This window comes from Dryobates pubescens, chromosome 11 (assembly GCF_014839835.1).
Source record: "Dryobates pubescens isolate bDryPub1 chromosome 11, bDryPub1.pri, whole genome shotgun sequence".
NCBI classification, from domain to species: domain Eukaryota; kingdom Metazoa; phylum Chordata; class Aves; order Piciformes; family Picidae; genus Dryobates; species Dryobates pubescens.
The window spans coordinates 33,523,014-33,546,705 of NC_071622.1; the positions used below are offsets into that span (position 1 = coordinate 33,523,014).

Consider the following 23,692-nt stretch of genomic DNA (forward strand, 5'->3'; position numbering starts at 1 on the left):
TTGCTGACCTTGGCTGCATTCCCTGCTGTGGCTAAGGGGCAAGCTATACGAACTGCTTTCACCTTTTCTCCTCTTTCGCTTCTGTGGGGGATGAGGGGAGAGAGAGGCTGTTGGCAGCCCCCTGGCTGTGTCCAGAGGGGTCTCTGTGTTGCTTATAAATTGTAAACATATGTGTATTGTACAGATTCATTGCATTTCACCTTTCTAGATTTGATTTTCCTTGTAAATACAGCTTTGTTTGCTTCCAAATCCTTCTGAGCTAGTCTGGTGATTTATTTTGGGGACAATTCTCCAAATCCACAGGATCACAGGATGTTAGGGATTGGAAGGGACCTCCAGAGATCTTCCAACCCCCTGCCAGAACAGGACCATAGAATCTAGCACAGGTCACACAGGAACACATCCAGACAGTCTCCTTCTCTAGAGACTCAACCACCTCTCTGGGGAGCCTGTTCCAGTGCTCTTGGACCCTTGCAGGGAAGAAGTTCCTCCTCATGTTGAGGTGGAACCTATCGTGCTGTAGTTTACATCCACTATCCCTTGTCCTATCACAGGCTGCAACTGAACAGAGGCTGTCCCCTTCCTTCCTGACCCCCAGCCCTCAGATATTTATAAACATTTATTAAACCCCTTCTCAGTCTTCTCTTCTCCAGACTGAACAGCCCCAGGGCTCTCAGCCTCTCCTCATCAGGCAGTGCTCCAGTCCCTTCAGCATCCTTGCAGCCCTCTGGTGGACTCTATCCAGCAGATCCCTGTCCCTCTTGAACTGGGGAGCCCAGAACTGGATGCAATATTCCAGGTGAGATCTTATCAGGGCAGAGTAGAGGAAGAGGAGAAACTCCCTGGATCTGCTGGACACACTCCTCCTAATGCACCCCAGGATCCCATTGGCCTTCTTGGCCACAAGGGCACACTGCTGACCCATGAGGAACTTGTCCACAGGGCTGCTCTCTAGCAGATCACCTCCTAACCTGTACTGCTGCAGTTTATTCTTCCCTCCCAGGGGCAGGACTCTGCACTTATCCTTATGGAACCTCATTAAGTTCCAACATTCTTGTTGGAGGGTAATTTCCTAAACCCACCACAGCTGGGCAGAAAGCCTGTGCAAAGCTCATGGATGGGGCAGAGAAAAACTGTCATTTGCACCAATTCATTACAAGCCATGACACAGTCTTCACCAAGGCTTTGATCAATAGTGCCCCTCCACTTCATTCTGTTCTACTCTAACAAAATCACCACTTGAACTTTGCACAGAACTGAATTCTGCACAAGCCTCCCTACAAAAGCCTGATTTCACTTTGTTACAAAGGGCTCCATCCCTCACCTAGAGGTGGTAGAGGTAGGCTAGAGGTGGTATTTCCATGTTCCTTGTAATAGGACTCAGGAGTCCACCAGCAACTAACAGGTGGCTTGCATTTTTCACACCATGAACAAAAAGTGTCACTACTTGCCACGGGTTGAGGAGACAGAAGACTCTGTCACCTCTCCCCAAAGGAGTAAAATAAAAACGCTCCACACACAGAACTGGAAAGTTAAATGGAAGTACCATTCAAAACTATACACAACAGCACAAAACACACAAATTTATAACCAACCTCAGCCCAGTTCTCCAACCTGAGCTTACCAAAACCTCACTTGGCCAACAACCTTCTCCAAAACCTTCACCCCAACCACACCCAAAAAACCAAACCTCAATGCCCACCCTCATACCCCCCTGCTTTCCCACACACACACTAGGCCCAAAATGGCACAGCTAAAAATCGGCTTTGCCAAGGCTGCTCAAGGCCAAAAACCTCTCCTGCATGGCAAGAGGTAAGGGTCTGCACTGGGAGCAGGGAGAAAAAGGGCAGAACTGTGGAAACCCCTTCAGATAGGGAAGATGCAGCATGATGGGAATGAAGTAACATAGATGACAGTTTCCAGTCCACCTCCTGGACTATCTGGTCCTTCTGGAGGACTTTTCTCTATGGTTAAGCCATCCAGTCTTAAACCCACACCACTGCTGAAAACTTAAAAAACCCTTGTAGTAACCACTTTGGGTTCTACAAGTTACTTGATGTTCACTGTGAGGAGATCACAGTTAAATTTGCTAACTCATCATGCTTACCTCCACTAACCCCCAAGTCTTTTGCAGCACTTGGCTGGACATTCTGTAGGGCCTGAATTCAGACAGACACCCTTCAGAGTAAAGGTCCTTTGGAAAAATCAGTGAACTGATGACTTGTACAAGTCTGTCAGAGTGACTGGCATTTACCTGGGCCATCAAAGCGGGGTAAAGTGCACTGACAGTTTCTCAGACCACACTGAACTGGTAACCGAGATGATCCCCTTCTAAAAAGGGCAAGCATGGTCTGTGGAACTGGTGGTGGCACACACAGGAAATGTGGCATGTTGTTTGGAGAAGCTGTAACAACTTTCAGCAGATATTACATCAATATGATTAAAAAAGGAGAAAGGATAAAATCCTAAAGAACTCCTAACCATTGAATCATTAAGGTTGGAAAAGACCTCTAAGATCATCAAGTCCAACTCACCACACCAATTAAACCATGTCCCAAAGTGCCACACCTACACACTTTTTGGACATCTTCAGGGACAGTAACTCCACCACTTCCCTCAGCAGCCTGCTCTAATATTTGGCCAGACCTCCAGTAAAGAAATGTTTCCTAATATCCAACCCTAAACCTCCTCTGGTGCAACTTGAGGCCATTTCCTCTGGTCCCATCACTACTTACTTGGGAGAAGAGACCAACCCCAGCCTTGCTCCAACCTCCCTTCAGGGAGTTGTAGAGAGCAATGAGGTCTTCCCTAAGCATCCTCTTCTCCAGACTAAACAACCCCAGCACCCTCAGTCACTCCTAGTAAGACTGTTTCTCCAGACCCTTCACCACCTTCGCTGCCCCATGCTCCAGCAACCCAATGTCTTTCTCACAAAATGAAACGCTTCAGGTGTAGCACAGGGCCTGATGGGAGTTAGCTGTCTGTGCCACGTCACTGTGCCTTCCTTGGGCACTTCACATGTGAATTTAAGGTGATGTCCAATAGCTTCCCAAACTACAGAATCATTGAGGCTGGAAAAGACCTCCGAGAGATCATCAAGTCCAGCCTAGGACCTAACACCACCACAGCAGCTAAACCAGGCAAACAAGTGCCACATCCAAGCTCTTCTTAAAGACCTCCAGGGATGGCAACTTCACCACCCCCCCTGGGCAGTCCATCCCAGTGCCTAATCAGCCTTTCCCTCAGGAAGTGCTTCCTAATATCCAACCCAAACCTCCCCTGGCACAGCTTCAGGCCATGCCCTCTTGTTCTGTCACAAGTTGCCTGGGAGAAGAGCCTGACCCCCACCTGACCAGACTGCAACCTCCTTTGAGGTAGTTCTAGAGAGTGATAAGGTCCCCTCTAAGTCTCTTCCTTTCCAGGCTGAACACCCCCAGCTCCCTCAGCCTCTCCTCGAGTTTCCCCCCAGCTCCCTCATCAGCGATGCAGTCCAACAAACAAACCTAACAGAATGAAGTCTTCACCTTTTCTTTGTTTTGCCCCATCAAATCGCACGGTGTGGAAACACCCTGCACCTACAGACAATAAAGCACAGCGATGGGCGGTTCTAACGACTCCGGCAAATAGCCTTTTAAGTTTCAACCACTGAAGTGAAAAAAGGTTCCTTTAGCTTTTGCTCTTCGAAAACATGGCACATGTGAGCCCTGTGCTGGCACAGAAGCGACCGGGTGCAGGAACACTTCGGGCGAACATTCCCAGGGCACTGGAGCCCCGGCCCCCAAAGCAAGGGGGCGAGCCCCCGGCCTCAGGCTGCGGTGACACAAGAGGGCCACTGGCCGCTGCCGGCCTGCTGTATCGACCTCCTTTACGTAGTTTCCAAAGGTCTAACCGGGCTAGCGGGACACACCGACCGCAAATGAACTTTGCGCGGAGCCGCAGGCCCGGCTGGCGGGGCGCAGCGCTCCTCTCTGCGAGGGGACTCTGTGAGGGGCCTGGCGCCAGGGGAGGCAGCGCACGGCCCCCACAGCGCCGTCACCGGCACCCCTCAGCCGCGGGCAGCCACCCCAGCAGCGGCCGTCCGAAGGGCAAACGCCTCAGAGCCGAGACGCGCCCGGGCCGACCCTGCCACACCGGACAGGCGCCAAGTCTCGCTCTGCCCTCCGGCACGGCCCCAGCGCGCAGACGGTGCCGGGGAGGCGACCAGCTGCGTACCTTTGTCATACCAACGCCCACCACGAACACCCGGCGCTGCATGACGGCGGCGACGGCGGGCGCCTGCGCACCACTCCTGCTGCTGCTGTTTCCCTCCGGCTGAGGCGCCGCCGAGACCCGCTGCGAGCGGCGGCTCAGCGAGGAACCAGGCGCCGGCGCGGGAGGTGGAGCGGGGCCGGCCCTCCCGCCCCCTCTGCTTAAAGGCGCAGCGCCCGCAGCCCGGCCCCTCGCCGCCCGGCCCCTCGCCGCCCCTCCAGCGGCGGTGGAAGCCGGGCAGCGGCGCCATGATGCGGCTGGGGCGGGCGGGGCGGGAGCTGCTGCTGCGCTGGGGTCGCGGCGGGCCCCCCGCGGCCGCCCCGCGGCGGGGCGCGGAGGTGCTGGTGGGCACGGCCGGCGGGGAGAGCAGCGGTGAGTGCGGCGGGGCCTGCCCGTAGCCCGCGGGGCCCCAGGGGTAGGCCCCGGTGCTGTTGAGGGGTCGGTGTAGCTGACGTCCTGGGCCGGATTTTCTGGCGCTGCAGGGCGGAAGCAGCTTGGTCTACATAGTTTTGCCGGTTGCTGGCAAAAACACATCGACTCCCGCCATGGCGCAACTGGCACCCTGTGTGTCCCAGCCCCTTGGACCACGGCTCTGCCAGGCCTGGCAGTCCCCAGGCAGGTCCTGGAAACACTCTGCGCTGTCCCTGCAGCTCCGCCGGTCCCAGGGCGGCCGAATCAATCGTCCCTTGCACTTACACCCTCGTAGCGTAGGAGACTGATTGCTTGGTAGAATCCATAGCAGACGGGTCGTTCATATTCTCTTTGCTTTAACCCGTGCCTTGGTGCATTCCTCAAGAACACAGCTGCCAAATAAATAGCTAGAGGTCTTCCTTTCTGTTATTTTTTAAAGCTCTCTATACAGGAGATCTCCATGCAAGCAGCTCTCAGATTTCTTTCTGGCAGTAGTAGTAACAGTGCTAAGGGTAGGACTGGAGCAGAGTCTGTGCATTTTCATGCAGGGGTCACTGAGCAATTTGAGTTCTGGTTCAGATTGCCAGTGGAATTACTTTCTGGCAAGGTAAACTAATGCAAGAACAGCTCTCGGTAAATTTGCTGGCCACCATAGACAAATGTAGTACCTGAATTGTGACTTGGCTTTGTTTGCTGGTGCCTTCTGTTAGCCTGTGGCTGTTTCTAAGTGATGCATCTTGTTCACTGCCTAGCCATTGGCAGAGGAAGACAGAGGACCTAGCAGGACAGAAGATGTGCTATGCATCTGTGCACCTACAGCAGCAGCGTCGTGCAAGGTTAAGGCCAGGGAAGTGAGCAGAAGTCCAGCCAAAGAAATAGGAGAGAAGTTTTCTCTTTCCAGAGCACACAGAAACTATTGGATAGTAACTTACAAGTGAAAGGGAGAAGCAGGTAGATGTGGTCTTATTTTTCTGCTTGGACTTAGGAACTGTGAGTGAAGTCCTTTCTGCTGATAAGCTTTTAAACTTTAAATTAAATGGAGGTGCAATTTCAAAACATGAACTGAGAGCACTGGAACAGGCTGCCCAGAAAGGTTGTAGAGTCTCCTTCTCTGGGACTTTAAAAACCCACCTGGATGCATTCCTATGTGGACTGCCCTGGGCCATCGTGTTTTGGCAGCGGGGGCTGGACTGGATGATCTCTGGAGGTGCCGTCCAACCTCTAATGTAACGTGGTACTGTGGTAGTTTGTGCTATTCTCATGCAAACAGCAATCCCAAGAGGATGCTTTCCTTTACTGAGGAGTACACCTGGCCTGCTCAATAAAAACTGAGTAAGGCTTGAAAAAGAAACCTGAGGTGGATCATTTAGGGATTGGTTTGTTTGCTGTTTTTCCCATTCCTGCAGTGATTCTAAGAGATATTCTTACCTGTCATGTTCATGTGGTAAAAGTCTGCTTATCTGATACTGTTTGCAGTGCTGCTGGATTTTCCAGTTGTGCTGCCTAACTGGGGTTTGTAGATGTGGTCTGCCACCCCCACCTTGGAAACAACTGACTGCTGGGTTTAGAATATACTTCATGTGCATTTCCAGGAAAGAGAAGATGCAGCACATGCAGCTGTTGTTCCCAGGGGAGTTGCTGTGTCAGAACTAAACAAAGTGTAACTGAAATTGTCTCTGTTACTAAGGTATTGCTGAAATCCTAATGAGCCGACCCCACGCCAGAAATTCATTGGGAAAAGTGTTTGTGGCTGAAGTGAGTATGGGCCTGTGGAAGTGTTTGGAGTCATGAGCACTAACCAAATGCAATAGATAGTTGGGGGAAATCTGAAACAAAAGCTTAACAGCTCGCTGGTAGTCGGTGGGAGACTGCACTGGAGCACGGTCAGCCTGCAGAGAAAACTGTCAGTGCTGTGGGAGCTGCAGATGTGGACTGCACGGAGACACTGGAGCTATTTAAGTCAGCTAACTGACACCCAAGTTAATCTCTTCACTTGCATAATGGCATCAAAAACATGCTTACTCTCAGACCTTAGCAGATCTTCTGTTGCAGGTTTATACATTCTAGAGCAAGTCTGACTCATGCCTGAGCAGGAAGGGGAGTCTGAGGTATAAGCAAAGGTTCATCTCTGAAAGGAAGAAGATGGGGAAACATCATTCTGAGGCTGTCACGGAGGGATTTTGCTGGCTCCACACAGAGGATTTCCAGGGAATTCCTGGCACCTGCAGGGAAAGATGAAATAAACCTTCACCATAGATTAGGAGCTTGCTCTGACCTCAGCGTCTGCACCCATATGGTTCAAGTTTTAACAGCCTTGTTTGCACTTCCTTCCTCACAGCTCTTCAGTGCTCTGGAACAACTCCGCTTCGATGAGCAGGTTCGTGTGGTGGTGTTCAGGAGCCAGGTGAAAGGTGTATTTTGTGCTGGTAAGTGATAAAAGGCTCTGCAGACTGCTGTTAAACAATCTGGTAACAGGATGTTAGGGATGGAAAGAGACCTCTGGAGATCTTCCAGTCCAAGGCCCCTGTCAGAGCATGACCACAGAATCTAGCACAGGTCACACAGCAACACGTCCAGATGGGGCTTGAAAGTCTCCAGAGGAGACTCCACAACCCCTCTGGGCAGCCTGTTCTGGTGCTCTGGGACCCTCACAGGGAAGAAGTTTCTCCTCATGTTGAGGTGGAGCCTCCTGTGCTGTAGTTTCCATCCATTGCCCTTTGTTCTATCACAGGGTGCAACTGAACAGAGGCTGTCCCTTCCTTCCTGACCCCAGCCCTCAGATATTTGCAGACATTGATCAGATCCCCTCTCAGTCGTCTCTTCTCCAGACTAGACAGCCCCAGGGCTTTCAGCCTCTCCTCATCAGGCAGTGCTCCAGTCCCTTCAGCATCCTTCTAGCCCTCTGTTGGACTCTCTCCAGCAGATCCCTGTCCCTCCTGAACTGGGGAGCCCAGAATTGATGGCTCTTGGGGGTGTGTGGTTATGCAGAAAAGCACCTGGCAGTGCCTGCTAAGAGGAAAACAGGGTGGCTTTTGTGTAACAAATCAGACTTCTGAAATGTCTGTCCTGGGAGAGAGACAGGAGGGAACACAATTCAGATGTCTTTTTCCTTTTCCTGGATTCTAACCTTTTTCTCTCTTTAGGTGCAGACTTAAAGGAACGAGCACAGATGGATGATGCAGAAGTTGGACACTTTGTTAAAAGGCTGAGAAATCTGATGGATGAAATAGGTAAATCATTGTTGCAGCTGGAAGTGTGTCCTAGCCTGCCTGTGCAGAGCCATCTGGAAATGCTGCAGGAGGGGAAGGATGCTTGCCCCAGCAGGTTGTCCATTGAGGATAGCTTCCCAAATGGTTCCAGCTTGTGCCCAACACAAAGATATGGCTAGAATTAAATGCCAGCTATCCTGCTGCCCCTCCACAGACAAGATGTGTTCCAGCGCTGCCTTTCCAGTGCTGAGGAGCAGCACACACAGGTGTAGGGCCTGCTGTAACAAAGCTTTCTAGAGAGTTCTGTGTAATCCTTGGGAGACAGTGCTGGACAAAGTGAGCTGTGCTGCTTGTCCCACTTCAAATACATGCTCAGAAGCACTCACAATATGGCATTGACCTAAGAGCACGCATTTGGATCTGTGGGTTTGCTAAATGGATGTGCTGAATTCCCAAGGTTTTGCACCAACAACTCTTCCACCCTCAGCCCCTTTTTCTTTGCAAAAGAATAGAGACTGCTTCAACTGATTTTTCTTCCCCTATTTATGAATTATTCTGCTCTCACCAGAGAGGAATGTCAAAGTGGAATCTGACTACAATACCATGAGAACTATAGTAATTAAAAAACAGACAACAGTGTGGAGAGAATGAGTCTGTCTCACAAAACACAGCAGCAGCTGGGATGGGAGGTTGGAGTACTTCCAGCTCCCAGAGTATTAAAAGGCTTCTTACCAACTTATCTCGGGGTACCTCAGGATCAGCATTTACCAAGTTCAGGAGCCTGGGCTACAGCACCAGAAAAGCTACTTGTAACAGTGACTAGGAAGGGAGTCTGTTGTTTAACTGAGTGTTTAAGCTGGGCATTCACATCATAACTTGCAACAAGACAATACATCCTGGGTTGTGTTGCAGTACTTTGTGAACACAAAGAAGTGAAGACAGGTTCTGTTGTTTAGAGACAGTCAGAAAGTTTGTGGCAGAAGAAAATGGATTCTTGAAAGATTTTGTTTGAGAGCTTCTGTCCCCACCTAGAATATTGCATCCAGTTCTGGGCTCCCCAGTTCAAGAGGGACAGGGATTTCATAGTATCATGGTATCAGTCAGGGTTGGAAGGGACCACAAGGATCATCTAGTTCCAACCCCCCTGCCATGGGCAGGGACACCCCACACTACATCAGGCTGCCCAGAGCCTCATCCAGCCTGGGCTTAAACACCTCCAGGGACGGGGCCTCGACCACCTCCCTGGACAACCCATTCCAGGGCTTCACCACTCTCATGGTGAAGAACTTCCTCCTCACATCCAGCCTGAATCTCCCCACCTCCAGCTTCATTCCATTCCCCCTAGTCCTGTCACTACCTGATATCCTGACAAGTCCCTCCCCAGCCTTCTTGTAGCCCACTTCAGATACTGGAAGGCCACAATTAGGTCACCTCTGAGCCTTCTCTTCTCCAGACTGAACAGCCCAAACTCCTTCAATTTACTTGAGAGAGTCAAATGGAGGGCTACAAGGATTATGAAGGACCTGGAGCACTGCCTGATGAGGAGAGGCTGAGAGACCTGGGGGTGGTTAGTCTGGAGAAGAGAAGACAGAGGGGATCTGATCAATCAGATATCTGAGGGCTGGGGGTAAGGAAGGAAGGGACAGCCTCTGCTCAGTTGCAGCCTGTGATAGGGCAAGTGGCAACTCCAGCACAGGAGGTTCCACCTCAGGATGAGGAAGAACTTCTTCCCTGTAAGGGTCCCAGAGCACTGGAACAGGCTCCCCAGAGGAGTTGTGGAGCCTTCCTTCTGTGGAGACTTTCCAGCCCTGACTGGATGTGTGACCTCTGTGCTGTCCTGCTCTGGCAGGGGGGTTGGAGTTGAACATCTCCAGAGGTCCCTTCCAACCCCTAACATCCTGTGCTCCTGTGAATGTAAGCATTTAAGTTCCAGCAGTGAGTGGAGCAGAGCTTGTGGAACTGAACTGTCTAATGTGTGGTGTCTCCCCAGCTGCCCTGCCCGTGCCCACAATTGCTGCGATCGATGGCTACGCGCTGGGGGGCGGACTGGAGCTGGCACTGGCTTGTGACCTCCGAGTGGCAGGTTTGTGTGCTGCTTAATACAGGTCATCAATGACTCTTTTGAAGAGGGCTTGCATGCATGACAGCTGTCTTAATGGAATCCAGCAGGCTAAGTGAGGAACTTGCACAGCTCAGGAAATGAGGAGGTTTGTCCAGAAATTGTGACATTTGGTTCCTACTGCGAAAGCAGTTTCCTTGCTTAAAAATCAAAGGCTGTTTTCAGACAAGCTTCCTTCAGAAACCTACTGACAGAATTGAATATAGCATGATCATGTAATAGTGGGTCAGCACTCTGGCTAGATCCAACCCTCCTTTCTTAAATCAGGTTGGACTGGAAGACTTCCTTCCCTCCTTCCTTCCTTAGTCTGGAGCTAACATTGGTTTTTGCAGATGGGACCAGTTCTATTCAATATATTGATCAATGACCTGGAGGAGGGCACAGAGGGCACTGTCAGCAAGTTTGCTGAGGAGACCAAACTGGGAGGAGTGCCTGACACAGGAGGATTGTGCTGCCTTTCAGCCAGACTGGAAAAGCCTGAGAGTTGGGCAGGGAGAAATTTAATGAATACAGAATTAACCAGGTTGGAAAAGACCTTGGAGATCAACCTGTCACCCAACACCATCTAATCAACTAAACCATGGCACCAAGTGCCTCATCCAGTCTCCTTTTAAACACTTCCAGTGACAGTGACTCCACCACCTCCCTGGGCAGCCCCTTTCAATGGCCAGTCTCTCTGTCTGTGAAGAACTTCTGAAGTTCAATAAGGGCAAGTGTAGAGTCTTGCACATGGGAAAGAACAACCCCATGGAGCAGGATAGGTAGGGGACTGACCTGTTGGAGAGCAGTGAAGGGGAAAAGGACCTGGGGGTCCTAGTGGATGGGAGGTTGACCATGAGCCAGCAATGTGCTCTTGTGGCCAAGAAGGCCAATGCCATTCTGGGCTGGATTAGAAGGGCTGTGGTTAGTAGGTTGAGAGCTTCTCCCCCCCCACCCCCCTTACTCTGCCCTGGTGAGGCTGCATCTGGAATATTGTGTCCAGTTCTGGGCCCCTCAGTTCAGGAATGACCTCAGGGAACTGCTTGAGAGAGTCCAGCACAGAGCCACAAAGATGATTAGGGGAGTGGAGCATCTTCCTTATGAGGAGAGACTGAGGGAGCTGAGGGCTTTTTAGCTTGGAGAGGAGGAGCCTGAGAGGTGACCTCATTCATGTTGATAAAGATGTGCAGGGTGAGTGCCAAGAGGCTGGAGCCAGGCTCTGCTGGGTGATGCCCAATGACAGCACAAGAGGCAATGGTGAAAGCTGAGGCATAGGAAGTTCCATGGAAACAGGAGGAAAAATATTTCCCTGTGAGTGTGACAGAAGACTGGAACAGGCTGCCCAGGGAGTTTGTGGAATCTCTCTGGAGATATTCAAGACCTGCCTGGATGTGTTCCTGTGTGATCTGCTCGAGGTGATCCTGCTCTGGCAGGGGGGTTGGACTGGATGAGCTTTCAAGGTCCCTTCCAGCCCCTAACATTCTGTGATTCTGAGAAACATCTCCATCAGTGGTAAGCAGCCATACTGCACATCTGTCAACTGATCTGGGATGGATATTGGCTGAGCACTGTAGTATCCAGTATTGACACTTTGTAGTCTTATTTCATTAGCTGTGCAGATCCAAAAGTACCTGAGCAACTCGACTTCAACTCTTATTCTTTTTTAAACAGCTTCATCAGCTAAAATGGGCCTTATTGAGACCACGAGAGGGCTTCTTCCTGGAGCAGGTAACCCTTACTAAACCTTCAGTCTCTTACTTCTCAGCTGTGTGAGGAATATCTTGCATGTGAATTGGAAGCAGCATTTTACCCAAGGGATCTATCAAACAAGTTCTGCTTTAAGCCTTGTCCCAGGCTTGCTGTGAATTTAGGAAAGTCTCTTTCCACCTTTTCCTCTTTACCAGAATACTCTAAAGGATGCTGCAGCATTTCAGGTGCTTTGCAAAACATGAACATATTCAGCTAGTGGCTGTTATTAAGGAAACCCCTGAGCCCTTGATTTTTCAAGGCTCCTTGTTATGTAAGGAGACAGAATCCTCCTTTGGGAGGCATTTCTCAGCGATGTGAAACGTTTGCTGCTTTCCTCAGGTGGAACCCAGCGCCTGCCCAGAGTCGTTGGAATAGGTCTTGCCAAGGAACTGATTTTCACTGGGAGGCAGATTGATGGAGAGGAAGCCCTCTCAATGGGATTAGTCAATCACACAGTGCCCCAAAACAGCGAGGGAGATGCAGCCTACCAGAGGGCACTGGCCTTGGCTAAAGAGATCCTGCCTCAGGTGAGTGTGTGATGCCTGTGGTCAGTGCAAAGGAGGGATTTCTGCTGTCCTTCGAGCAAACAACTGAAATTCCTTCCTGGGAGCTGTTCAAGGCTTGGTCCCTGATGCTGCAATCTCTGTGAGTGCAGTTTCTGTAGGAGCAACTGCTCTCATCCAGCTGCTTACTGCACAGGACAGCTTCACCTCCAGCTGTGGTCCTGCAGGACATGCTGAAGCCTTGCATTAACTGTAGAGACCACCAAAGACTTCCCCACTTAATGCACGTTCCTGTAGGCTGAAGGGTGGTTTGGGGCTAGGGTAAGGATACAGCACCACTTGTGAACTGTGTGGTGTGGTTTCATTGTGTTGTGTGATTTGTTTGTTTGTTTTTTCATAAAGGCTCCATTTGCTGTGAAAATGGGAAAACTGGCAATAAACAGAGGAATGGAGGTAACTGTTTTGTTTTAACACTGAGGTAATTAGAGCAGACAGGCAGGGGCCTACAAGAAGGCTGGGGAGGCACTTCTCAGGATACCAGGTAGTGATAGGACTTGGGGGAATGGAATGAAGCTGGAAGTGGGGAGATTCAGGCTGGATGTGAGGAGGAAGTTCTTCCCCATGAGAGTGGTGAAGCCCTGGAATGGGTTGTCCAGGGAGGTGGTTGAGGCCCTGTCTCTGGAGGTGTTTAAGACCAGGCTGGATGAGGCTCTGGGCAGCCTGATGTAGTGTGGGGTGTCCCTGCCCATGGCAGCGGGGTTGGAACTAGATGATCCTTCCAACCCTGAGTGACACTATGATACTATTACTACAGCAAAATGTTGAGTTACAATCCCAGTTTAGTTAAAGCATTTAAAACTGCTTCAGGGGGGGTTAAAATTTTCTTCAAGGACAAAATGAACACAGCAGGACTCGCTCTCTACAGATGCTAACACTGTAGGTCTAACCCAGGAGTGAAGGTCACTCCTGTGAGTGTGCATTGATCTGAGGGCTGCACTTCACAGCAGTCTCACTCTTCCCTCTCCTCCCCAGGTTGACATTGCCTCAGGGATGGCCATCGAGGGGATGTGTTACGCCCAGGTAGGTTGTCCTGAAGAGAGCAGCTGCACATTGTCTGGAGCCAGGTACTCACTGCATCCCCTTTCTGGTTATGTCCTGCACTTTGACCACACAACCCCATGCAGTGCTACAGGCTGGGGGATGAGTGGCTGGAGAGCAGCCTGGCAGAGAGGGACCTGAGAATGCTGGGTGACAGCAGCTGAACATGAGCCAGCAGTGTGCCCAGGGGGCACAGAAGGCCAGTGGCATCTTGGCCTGGATCAGGAACAGTGTGGCCAGCAGGACTAGGGATGGAATTCTGCCCTGTGCTTGGCACTGGTGAGGCCTCACCTGGAGCACTGTGTGCAGCTCTGGACCCCTCACTTCAGGAAGGATATTAAGGTGCTGGAGCAGGTCCAGAGGAGAGCAACCAGACTGGTGAGGGGGCTGGAGGGAAAGTCTGATGAGGGGAGGCTGAGGGAGCTGGGAGAAGAGGAGACTCAGGGGGGACCTTATCACTCTCTACAACTACCTACAAGGAAGTTGTAGTCAGGTGGGGGGGTCACGCTCTTCTCCAAGGCAACTTGTGACAGAACAAGAGGGCATGGCCTGAAGCTGTGCCAGGAGAGGTTTAGGTTGGATATTAGGAAGCACTTCCTGATAGAAAGGCTGATTAGGCACTGGGATGGACTGCCCAGGGGGGTGGTGGAGTGGCCATCCCTGGAGGTCTTTAAGAAAAGCTTGGATGTGGCACTTGGAGGCCTGGTTTAGCTGCTATGCTGGTGGTAAGTTGTAGGCTGGACTTCTTGATCTCAGAGGTCTTTTCCAGCCTCAGTAATTCTGTGATACTGAGATTTCCTCTCTCTGAGGGAACACTGACAGCTAAATCCACAGCTCTGAGAACACACTTAAGTGAAATTCCAGATTTAATTTCAGAGTAAGAATTGTTGTCATAGGTAGCTGCCTTTCTCAGCCTGCCTGGGCCCAAAGTCCTTCCTTCAACAGCCTCCTGTAATTGTATGTTATGAGTTTCAACAATATGTGAATTACAGGATGGGCTTTGAGGGAGTTTGGTTTGAACAAATGGAAGATCAGACTCCTCCTGGAGTCACTCTTTTGGACACGCTTGGAGTGCATGGACCTTTCTCAGCTAACAGAACCGGAGAGTGCTGTGCCTCTTGGTGCATTTTAAGGTGGCAAAATACTAAGTTCCTGGAATTTCTTTTCCTTATACAGCTTTCTGGTCCATGGCCTTTTGTCTTTGATGCTTTGCTTGGGATTCACACCACAACCCAGCCCTAGTTTCCTAACTGCCAGACATGGAAGGTGCAACTTGATGTTATCATAGAATATCACAGAATCAACTAGGTTGGAAAAGACCTCAGAGATCATCAAGCCCAACCTCATGACAACTAAACCATGGCTTCAAGTGCCACATCCAATCCTTTTTTGAACACCTCCAGGGATGGCAACTCCTCCATCTCCCTGGGCAGCACATTCCAATGACCAGTTACTCTTTCTTTCAAGAACTGTCTCCTCACCTCAAGCCTAAACTTCCCCTAGGTGCAGCTTGAGACTGTGTCCTCTTGTTCTAGTGCTGGTTGCCTGGGAGAAGAGACCATCCCCCACCTGTCTACAACCTCCCCTCAGGTAGCTGTAAAGAGCAATAAGGTCTCCCTGAGCCTTCTCTTCTCCAGGCTAAATAACCCCAGCTCCCTCAGCCTCTCCTCATAGAGCTTGTGCTCCAGACCTCTCCCCAGCCTCCTTGCCCTTCTCTGGACACATTCAAGAGTCTCAATGTCCTTCTTAAATTGAGGAGCCCAGAACTGGACACAGTTGCTGGACAAAGCAGCAGTCAGGCTTGGACTCCTACTGCCAAAGTAGTCAGCACTTGAAGCCACCTCAGATTTGTCCCCAGCAAACAGCATTTTCTTGTTTTAATGCAGAACATTCCCACAAGAGACCGCCAGGAAGGGATGGCTGCCTTCAGGGAGAAGCGGCCGCCTCGCTTCGTTGGCAAGTGACACTTCCTGCCTTCCCCTGGGCTCTGGAGGGTTTGAGGAGGGCTGAAGAGGAGCCACTGATTTCTTGGGATTATTTTTATGACTGCATTCTTGGTACTTCACTCTGTGCCTTGGACTGCTTTTCAGAATGAAAACTCCACTGAATTCACAAATAAAGACTGAACTTTGAATAGCTGATCTTTGCCCCCTGCACTTATCTTGCAGATGACACCAAGCTGAGTGGTGCTGAGACACCAGAGGGAGGGCAGCCAGAGGGACCTGGGCAGGCTGGAGAGATGAGCCCAGGTGTAGCTCATGAAGTTCAACAAGAGCAAGTGCAGGGTCAATGAGGCAGAACAATCCTCACTATCAATACAGACTGGGGAAGGAGGGGATAAAAAGCAGCCCTGAGGAAAAGGACTTTGGGGTGCTGGTGGATGAGAAGCTGGACATGAGCAGGCAGTGTGAGCTTGCAGCCCAGGAGGCAAATCACATCCTGGGCTGCATGAAAAGATGTGTTGTCAGCAGATCTAGGGAGCTGATTCTGTCGCTTCGTTCGGCTCTGGTGAGACCTCACCTGGAGTACTGTGTACAGCTCTGGAGCCCTCAAGATAGGAAGGACATAGACCTGAGGGAGAGGGTCCAGAGCAGGGCCATGAAAATGATCAGGAGGTTGGAGCACTTCTACTATGAGGACAGGCTGAGGGAGCTGGGGGTGTTCAGCCTGGAGAAGAGGAGGCTCTGTGGAGACCTAATAGCAGCCTGCCAGTACCTGAAGGGGGCTCCAGGAAGGATGGAGAGAGACTGTTTGCAAAGGCCTGCAGTGAACAGGACAAGGGGCAATGGCTTCAAACTAGAGAAGAGCAGATTTAGATTAGATATCAGGAAGAAGTTCTTTACTAGGAGGGTGGTGGAACACAGGAACAGGTTTCGCAGGGAGGTGGTTGAGACCCCATCCCTGGAGATAATCAATGTGAGGCTCAATGAGGCCCTGGGCAACCTGATCTAGTTGGGGATGTCTGTGCTGACTGCAGGGAGGTCAGGCTGGATGACCCTTGGAGGTCCCTTCCAGCCTGGACCATTCTATGATTCAGTCAGCAGTTAGGGCTCTCGCAGAGGTCAGGTCAGAAGGGAGGAGCTTTGCCTCACCAAAAGCAAATGAACACAAAATCACCATAGAACAGGCTGAAAACCAAATGTACATGAGCCCACCACACTCTGCAGAGCAAGGCAGCTTACAAAGAGAAAACCTTCTCAAGCCTGCTTTATCGGTGCTATCCCAACTCCTCAGAACAAGCAGCATTCACACAGAGCCATGGCATTTGTAGGTTGAGGTTGTAGACAGACAGATGTTGGTCTCTTCTCCCAGGCAAGCAGTACCAGAACAAGAGGACACAGTCTCAGGCTGCGCCAGGGGAGGTTCAGGCTGGATGTTAGAAAAAAGTTCTATACAGAGAGAGTGATTGCACATTGGAATGGGCTGCCTGGGGAGGTGGTGGAGTCGCCATCACTGGAGGTTTTTAGGAGAAGACTTGACAGGGTGCTTGGTGCTGTGGGTTAGTTGCTTGGGCGGTGTTGGATTGGTGATGGGTTGGACGCGATGATCTTGAAGGTCTCTTCCAACCTGGTTTATTCTATGTATTCTATGTATTCATTTGCCCTCAGGAGCTGCTGCAAAACACTGAGCTCCCACCCCAGCAACTGACCTGGCAGCTGTCTGCTATCAGTCCCTGAGAAAATGCAAGGCCTGTATGTGCACAGAGATGTGCCACTCAGGCACCTTGGCCGTGTTACCTCTGTCCCATCACCTATTTTTCTCTTTGAAGTTATTTTCTCCCTCTGCTTAGAGGTTCTCCAGCACTGAGCCTTGCCACACCATTTAGCCCTCTGGCATCTTACTTTCCTAGACTGGAACTTTCAAGCAAAAATGCATTGGAGAAACCTGGTTGCACCAAAATACACTTCCAAAATGTGCAAGACATTTGGAACTGGGGGGTATTTCATGGCTTGTAGCAAAATACAGTTACACTTGTGCCACAAGTCAATTGAGAGCCCTGTGGGTGAGGTAACCTTACCAGATTAAACCTGTGCAAGTTTCCCATGTAAAGACCTGCAAAGGTGAAGCAGAGTCAGGATCTTCAGCCTTCAGAAAAATATGCTGCAGGTGAAATACAAAGGGTTGAAAGTTGCTTCCAGAATTACTCCTGCAGCTGTACAGGAATGTGAAGAGACCTTTCTGTAACTGGCACCTGCAAGTAAATTTAGTGGATTTAGACCTTGTATGCATTTGTACTTTTTAGCTTGACAGAATTCCACTCCCTTTGCCTGAAGCATGGGGAACAAAACAAGAAGGGTATGGAAAAAATCATTTGCAATCTGTGTGAAGCTCTGGGCAGAGGAACCAAATGAGGTTCATCAAGGCTAAGTGCAGAGTCCTGCAGCTGGGAAGGAAGAATAAACTGCAGCAGTACAGGTTAGGAGCTGATCTGCTGGAGAGCAGCCCTGTGGAGAAGGACCTGGGAGTCCTGGTGGACAACAAGTTCTGCATGGGTCAGCAATGTGCCCTTGTGGCCAAGAAGGCCAAGGGGATTCTGGGGTGCATTAAGAGGACTGTGTGCCCAGCAGATCCAGGGAGGTTCTCTTTCCCCTCTACTGTGCCCTGGTGAGACCTCACCTGGAATATTGCAACCAGTTCATGAGAGAGTCCAGCAGAGGGCTACAAGGATGATGAAGGGACTGGAGCACTGCCTGATGAGGCTGTTCAGTCTGGAGAAGACTGAGAGGGTGTGGTGGTTTGAAAGGAAAGGCTCTGCTTTCCCTCCCCCACAGAGGGGATATAATAAATGCTTATAAATATCTGTAGGCTGGGTGTCAAGAGGCAGGGGACAGGCTCTGCTCAGTTGCACTCTGTGAGAAGACATGGGGCAATGGATACAAACTACAGCACAGAAGGTTCCACCTCAATATGAGGAGGAACTTCTTCACTGGGAGAGTCCCAGACCACTGCAGCAAGCTGCCCAGAGAGGTTGTGGAGTCTCCTTCTCTGGAGCCTTTCAAGCCCTGTCTGGATGTGTTGCTGTGTGACCTGTGCTAGATTCTATAGTCCTGCAGGGGAGTTGGACTCAATCTCCAGAGGCCACTTCCAAACCCCTAACATCCTGTGAACCAACAGACAGTGACACCTTCACCAGCTGGCCTGATGCCACTATCACATTCATCTTGTGCTGTGTGGAGATTATTTCTTTTGCCCCCCACTTCCAGGTAGGATGCTTCAGCAAGTTCTCCTGCTACTAGGAGAAAACAGTGCTGGAAGGAGAGTGGTCATTTTGATTCCAAAATCTTGTAGCAAGTGATTTATCTTCATCCTACCAGCAGCACTTCTGACAGCCTGCAGTTTTGACAACCTTTGTGCTCCAAATCTGCTATGAAGTTTCCATTGTGTGAGGTCCCACAGCAGACATCTCAGGGGCGTTGGGCGAAGGCCTGCAGCCCATTTGTCATGTTTTAAACCACCTTCATTATTCAAAGCTCCAAGCAATTTAACTTTGACTCAAGGAAAATGTGCAGAACCAGCTCTACACATAAAAGAAGTGATACCAGCCAAAGGAGATCTTCATACAACAGGCAGTGACACAACAGTGATTGAAGTACTGGAGCAGTACCCTTGGAAGCTGTTGAAATACACAGTAAGTAGATCACTGAAGATTAGAGGTGATGCTTTTATTTGAAGGATGGGAGCTGGGAGAGGGAAGGAGGTAAAAATAGTAAAATATGCTCATCATGAAGAAGCCATCACCGCTGGTAAGCTACCAAAGTAGTTTTCTTCTGAAACCCAATTACCAATCTATTTACAGGAGAGTCTCTGAGTAGCAGTCAGTTGCCATGGAAATGTGGAGAGACTAACCAAGATAAACAAACCTAAGCCCTTAAATGAAACTGATTTTGAATTGGACATGCAGTTTGCTTCCCTCACTTGTACTTTTGTCAGGCACCTGTATGCAGTGCAAGGGAAAGCCGCAGGTAACTAAGAGAGGAGTTGGTAGAACAGATCTTTATGTAAAAGTTCACACTCCACAGAACAAGGCAATTGACACAGAGGTTACAGGGAACGTTGGGCAGCAGTTTGCACTGTGATGGCTGGGAAATAGAATTCACTGCACAATACTGACTGAGTATTTACAGAAAACGGAGCAATCTTTAGTCTCTTATAAATAAGGTGACCAAATATCCTGGGCCTCCTCCCAAGACATGCAATACCCTTCACGATGAAGGCAAGTCAGTGTTTTGCTCTGATGAGCCTTCTCCTTTCCCTACCAGTATCCTAAGAACAAAAGAGACTTACCACACACAACCAAAGGCAGCCAAGCAGCAACAAAACCCTCCTGTTACCACGTCTAAAACCTCAAGCTTAGTTGATCCTTTTAGCAGTGTGTCTCCTCTTAATCCTGTGTCTATTGCTTTATTTTAGCAGGTTTCCCCCTTTCCCTGATGCAATGTCGGTCCTCACCTTACTGAGAGCAGGGAGGACTCGGGAGAGCTGAACTGCAAAAAGGATTGTTCTAGCAGGAAGGAAAACAAAGGAACACAGCTTGCAGGCCAAAGGAAGTTCAACAGCCCATTTGTGTTTAGAAGGGTTATGAGACAAGGGACGTTCTGGTCACCGTAGTTACAAGTCTCACTGTACCTGCATGCATGCACTCTTGTTTTAATCTGCAGAAGTGTTGAATCTCACAACCACACAACTCTAATCAAACACCAAACTGCACCAGTGCTATGGAACAGCAATCGTAGGGGTGGAAGAACGTTCTCTTCCAGCAGTCACAACCCAAGGGGGTTCCTTAGGAGTCCTTTTTCAGCTGTGCACATGGATCTTGTACAAGTCCCATCTCTCTGTAGCCAGCAGCAACCCTTCAGGTGTGACCAGCTCAAGCAGTGACCCTTCCCACACTGCAGCTGCGGTTGCCATTAAAGTTGAGGTTCGCCGACGGTTCCGGGTCCCAGGCTGAGCGGCAAATCACTTTAATGGTGACCACTATGTTATGAGTTACTCCAACTACACACACACCAGAAGGGGTTACTACAGAGACAAGACTTCATTCACACTCCTCTACCTGCAGCCTCAGTTGGGTTTGCTGGGTGGCTGTTTCCTGCAGGGGGGTGGCCTCCCATGGCGCGTGATGTGTTTCTCCAAGCTGTCCAGGATGGCCACGGCGATCCTCTGCACGTGGGGATCCGTCTGCACGTTCTCCTTGATGTTGTACAAATGCTGCAAGCCACCCTCTTCAATCAGCATGCTGCAGTACCTGGCAGCTGGAAGAGGGTTGGAAAAAAGGGAATTAGCAAAACATAGCAGATACAGAGTGTCTGCTCGGCGAGTTTGCTGACGACACCAAACTGCGAGGCTTGGCTGAGACACCTGAAGTCTGTGCAGCCATTCAGTGAGACTTGGACAGACTGAGAGCTGGGCTGAGAGGAACCTAAGGAGGCTCAACAAGGGTAAGTGCAGCATCCTGCACCTGGGAAGGAAACATAAACTGCACCAGTACAGGTTAGGAGGTGATCTGCTAGAGCCCTGTGGACAAGGACCTAGGAGTCCTGGTGGACAAGTTCCTCATGGGTCAGCAATGTGCCCTTGTGGCCAAGAAGGCCAATGGGATCCTGGGGTGAATTAAGAGGAGTGTGCCCAGCAGATTCAGGGAGGTTCTCTTTCCCCTCTACTGTGCCCTGGTGAGACCTCACCTGGAATATTGCATCCAGTTCAGGGCTCCCCAGTTCACGAGGGACTACTGGAGAGAGTCCAAGGGACAGCTACAAGGATGCTGAAGGGACTGGAGCACTGCCTGATGAGGAGAGGCTGAGAGCCCTGGGGCTGTTAAGTCTGGAGAAGAGAAAACTGAGAAGGGATTTAATAAATGTTTATAAATATCTGAGGGCTGGGGGTCAAGAGGGAGGGGACAGGCTCTGCTCAGTTGCACCCTGTGATAGGACAAGAAGCAGTGGATATAAACTACAGCACAGGAGGTTCCACCTCAATATGAGGAGGAACTTCTTCACTGTGTGGGTCACAGAGCACTGGAATCAACTCCCCAGAGTTAGGGTTGGAAGGAACTTCAAGCATCATCTAGTTACAACCCTCTGCCATGGGCAGGGACACCTCACTCTACATCAGGTTGCTCACACCTACATCCAGCCTGGCCTTAAAAACCTCCAGGGATGAGGCTTCTACCACCTCCCTGGGCAACCTGTTCCAGTGTCTCACCACCCTCATGGAGAAGAACTTCTTCCTAACATCCAATCTGAATCTCCCCTCCTCTAGCTTGGATCCATTCCCCCCAGTCCTATCACTACCTGACACCCAAAAAAGTCCCTCCTCAGCTTCCTTGTAGGCCCCCTTTAGATACTGGAAGAGCACAAGAAGGTCTCCTTGAAGCCTTCTCTTCTCCAGACTGAATCTCCCCAGCTCTCTCAATCTGTCCTCCTAGGAGAGGAGCTCCAGCTCTCTGATCATCCTCATGGCCCTTTGCTGGACATCTTCCAGCATGTCCAGATCCTTCCTGTAATAGGGGCTGAACAACTGGATACAGTACTCTAGGTCTCACCAGAGTGGAGTAGAGGGGGTGAATCAACTCCCTCTAACTGCTGGCCACACTTCTCTTGATGCAGCCTAGGCTCTGATTGGCTTTCTGGGCTGCAAGTGCACACTGGCAGCTCATACTGAGCTTCTCATCCACCAGCAGCCCAAGTTCTTCAGGGCCACTCTCAAGGCAGTCACTTGAAGCTCTACAAAGAGCAGGACACCCATACTTCACATGCAGTTGTATATTATGCCACATTACTGTTTGGTCCTGAACAGATGTCTTTTCACTGTAGAAACAGTGATTTATGGGGCAGGGATAAACAAATACACTGCTGTCAAGAAGATTAAAACACTGGCACAGCAAATAACTTCCAATAGTTGAGAGGAAAGCTGCTTTCCATCTGGCAGATCACATCAGATGTATCTGTGGTACAACAAGAGAGCACTAAAAGCCCCTTGACCACTCTTCCACTCAGGTATGCTCAGGGAATTTCTCTCTGCCCCCATCACATGTTCTCAAATCATTTTACAGTCAGGACATTGGTGCTCCCATTTTGCAGATGGGGAAAGACAGATGAAGAAACCGAGCTTCATCTCACAGCAAGTTATGCCCAAAAGCTGATTAGAGACAAGGATTAGCTACAACTCCTGTTCTGACAGCAAGAACCAGCTACCTGCTGCAATCACTGCTCTTAATTTACAATGTATTTGTTGCCTGTTATTAACATTTACATTTCTGAACAAAGTTTCCCATGCGAGCCAAGTCTGTCCTTAACCCATGGCCACACTCTGCAATGAATAATGTGCATTTAGCACTACACTTCAGTAAATAAAAAGGACAGAAAGAACTTTTAATACTTTCATTTCCTGTCCCATTTAGTCAAACCTTAAATGCCATTTCTCCAGAGGAGTGACTAGCATAGAATCTCAGAATTGTCAGGGTTGGAAGGGACCTCAAGGATCATCCAGTTCCACCCCCCCACCACAGGCAGGGACACCTCACACTACAGCAGGTTGCTCACAGCCACATCCAGCCTGGCCTTAAAAACCTCCAGGGATGAGGCTTCCACCACCTCCCTGAGCAACCTGTTCCAGTGCCTCACCACCCTCATGGGGAAGAGCTTCTTCCCAACATCCAATCTGAATCTCCCCTTTTCTAGTTTTTTTCCATTGCCCCCAGTCCTAGCACTCCCTGACACCCTACAACGTCCCTCCCCAGCTTTCTTGTAGCCCCCTTCAGATACTGGAAGGCCACAAGAAGGTCTCCCTGGAGCCTCCTTTTCTCCACACTGAATCTCCCCAACTCTCTCAGTCTGTTTCCATAGGAGAGGAGCTCCAGCCCTCTGCTCATCCCCATGGCCTTTTCCAGACACATTCCAGCATGTCCAGATCTTTCTTGTAATAGGGGCCCCAGAACTGGATGCCCTAGGAGTTGTTCTTTTCCCCACTTGATGCTGGTGAGTAACGTGCTAAGAAACAAGAGTTTTAGGGCAGTGTTATTCAATACATACGATTTTTGCTGCAGACGTGCTGCATGGCCCACACAGCCCATAACTGGACACCAGGTGTCATGAAACAGCTAAGTAGAGGAAAAAAGGGATTGAAAGACCTGCGAAAAAAGGAGAGGAACAGCAGCTCACTTTACTGGTAAGTGTTATTACCTCAAAGGTCACACATTGTCCACTCAGCTACAGATTTAACTGGGAGAGAGACTTGATAAATGAGTTTTAGATGCATCAGGCACACTTTTTTTTAGCCTCAAGCTTCTCTATCTAGGACAGATAGTGCCAGCCTATGCTAGCCAATATAACCTTGCTGGTTAATCTTTGCATCTATGTCTCCTAGGCAGGCAGGCA

At 50.1% G+C, this 23,692-nt stretch overlaps 3 protein-coding genes across 3 annotated transcripts in view; 1 reads left to right on the top strand and 2 right to left on the bottom strand.

Annotated features, from left to right (window-relative positions):
* SCP2 (sterol carrier protein 2) overlaps window positions 1-4,285 on the bottom strand; it is a 29,987-nt gene extending 25,702 nt beyond the window's left edge. Inside the window, exon 1 of the mRNA XM_054165315.1 lies at window positions 4,213-4,285. Coding sequence (XP_054021290.1) covers window positions 4,213-4,254 — 42 coding nt within the window. The 5' untranslated portion in view covers window positions 4,255-4,285. The remainder of the gene's footprint in view (window positions 1-4,212) is intronic.
* Window positions 4,286-4,390: 105 nt separating this feature from the next.
* Window positions 4,391-15,450, top strand: ECHDC2 (enoyl-CoA hydratase domain containing 2). The gene is made up of 10 exons (XM_054165316.1): window positions 4,391-4,620; window positions 6,347-6,414; window positions 6,998-7,085; window positions 7,803-7,889; window positions 9,859-9,951; window positions 11,638-11,694; window positions 12,055-12,242; window positions 12,621-12,671; window positions 13,251-13,298; window positions 15,203-15,450. Exons 1-10 carry the CDS (start codon window positions 4,497-4,499, stop codon window positions 15,278-15,280), a joined length of 882 nt encoding a protein of 293 aa, XP_054021291.1. The 5' UTR covers window positions 4,391-4,496; the 3' UTR covers window positions 15,281-15,450.
* Window positions 15,451-18,974: 3,524 nt separating this feature from the next.
* Window positions 18,975-23,692, bottom strand: part of LOC104307053 (protein zyg-11 homolog B) — a 31,352-nt gene continuing 26,634 nt past the window's right edge. Inside the window, exons 13-14 of the mRNA XM_054165314.1 lie at window positions 23,348-23,445; window positions 18,975-20,569 (exon numbers count right to left, since the gene is read on the bottom strand). Coding sequence (XP_054021289.1) covers window positions 20,379-20,569; window positions 23,348-23,445 — 289 coding nt within the window. The 3' untranslated portion in view covers window positions 18,975-20,378. The remainder of the gene's footprint in view (window positions 20,570-23,347; window positions 23,446-23,692) is intronic.

Excerpts from the sequence above, each read along its gene's own strand:
- ECHDC2 (XM_054165316.1), top strand. The coding sequence starts at position 4,497 with ATGATGCGGCTGGGGCGGGCGGGGCGGGAGCTGCTGCTGCGCTGGGGT. Across the intron at positions 7,086-7,802 it reads GAAAGGTGTATTTTGTGCTG|GTGCAGACTTAAAGGAACGA; the intron begins GTAAGTGATAAA and ends TTCTCTCTTTAG. Across the intron at positions 7,890-9,858 it reads AAATCTGATGGATGAAATAG|CTGCCCTGCCCGTGCCCACA; the intron begins GTAAATCATTGT and ends GTGTCTCCCCAG.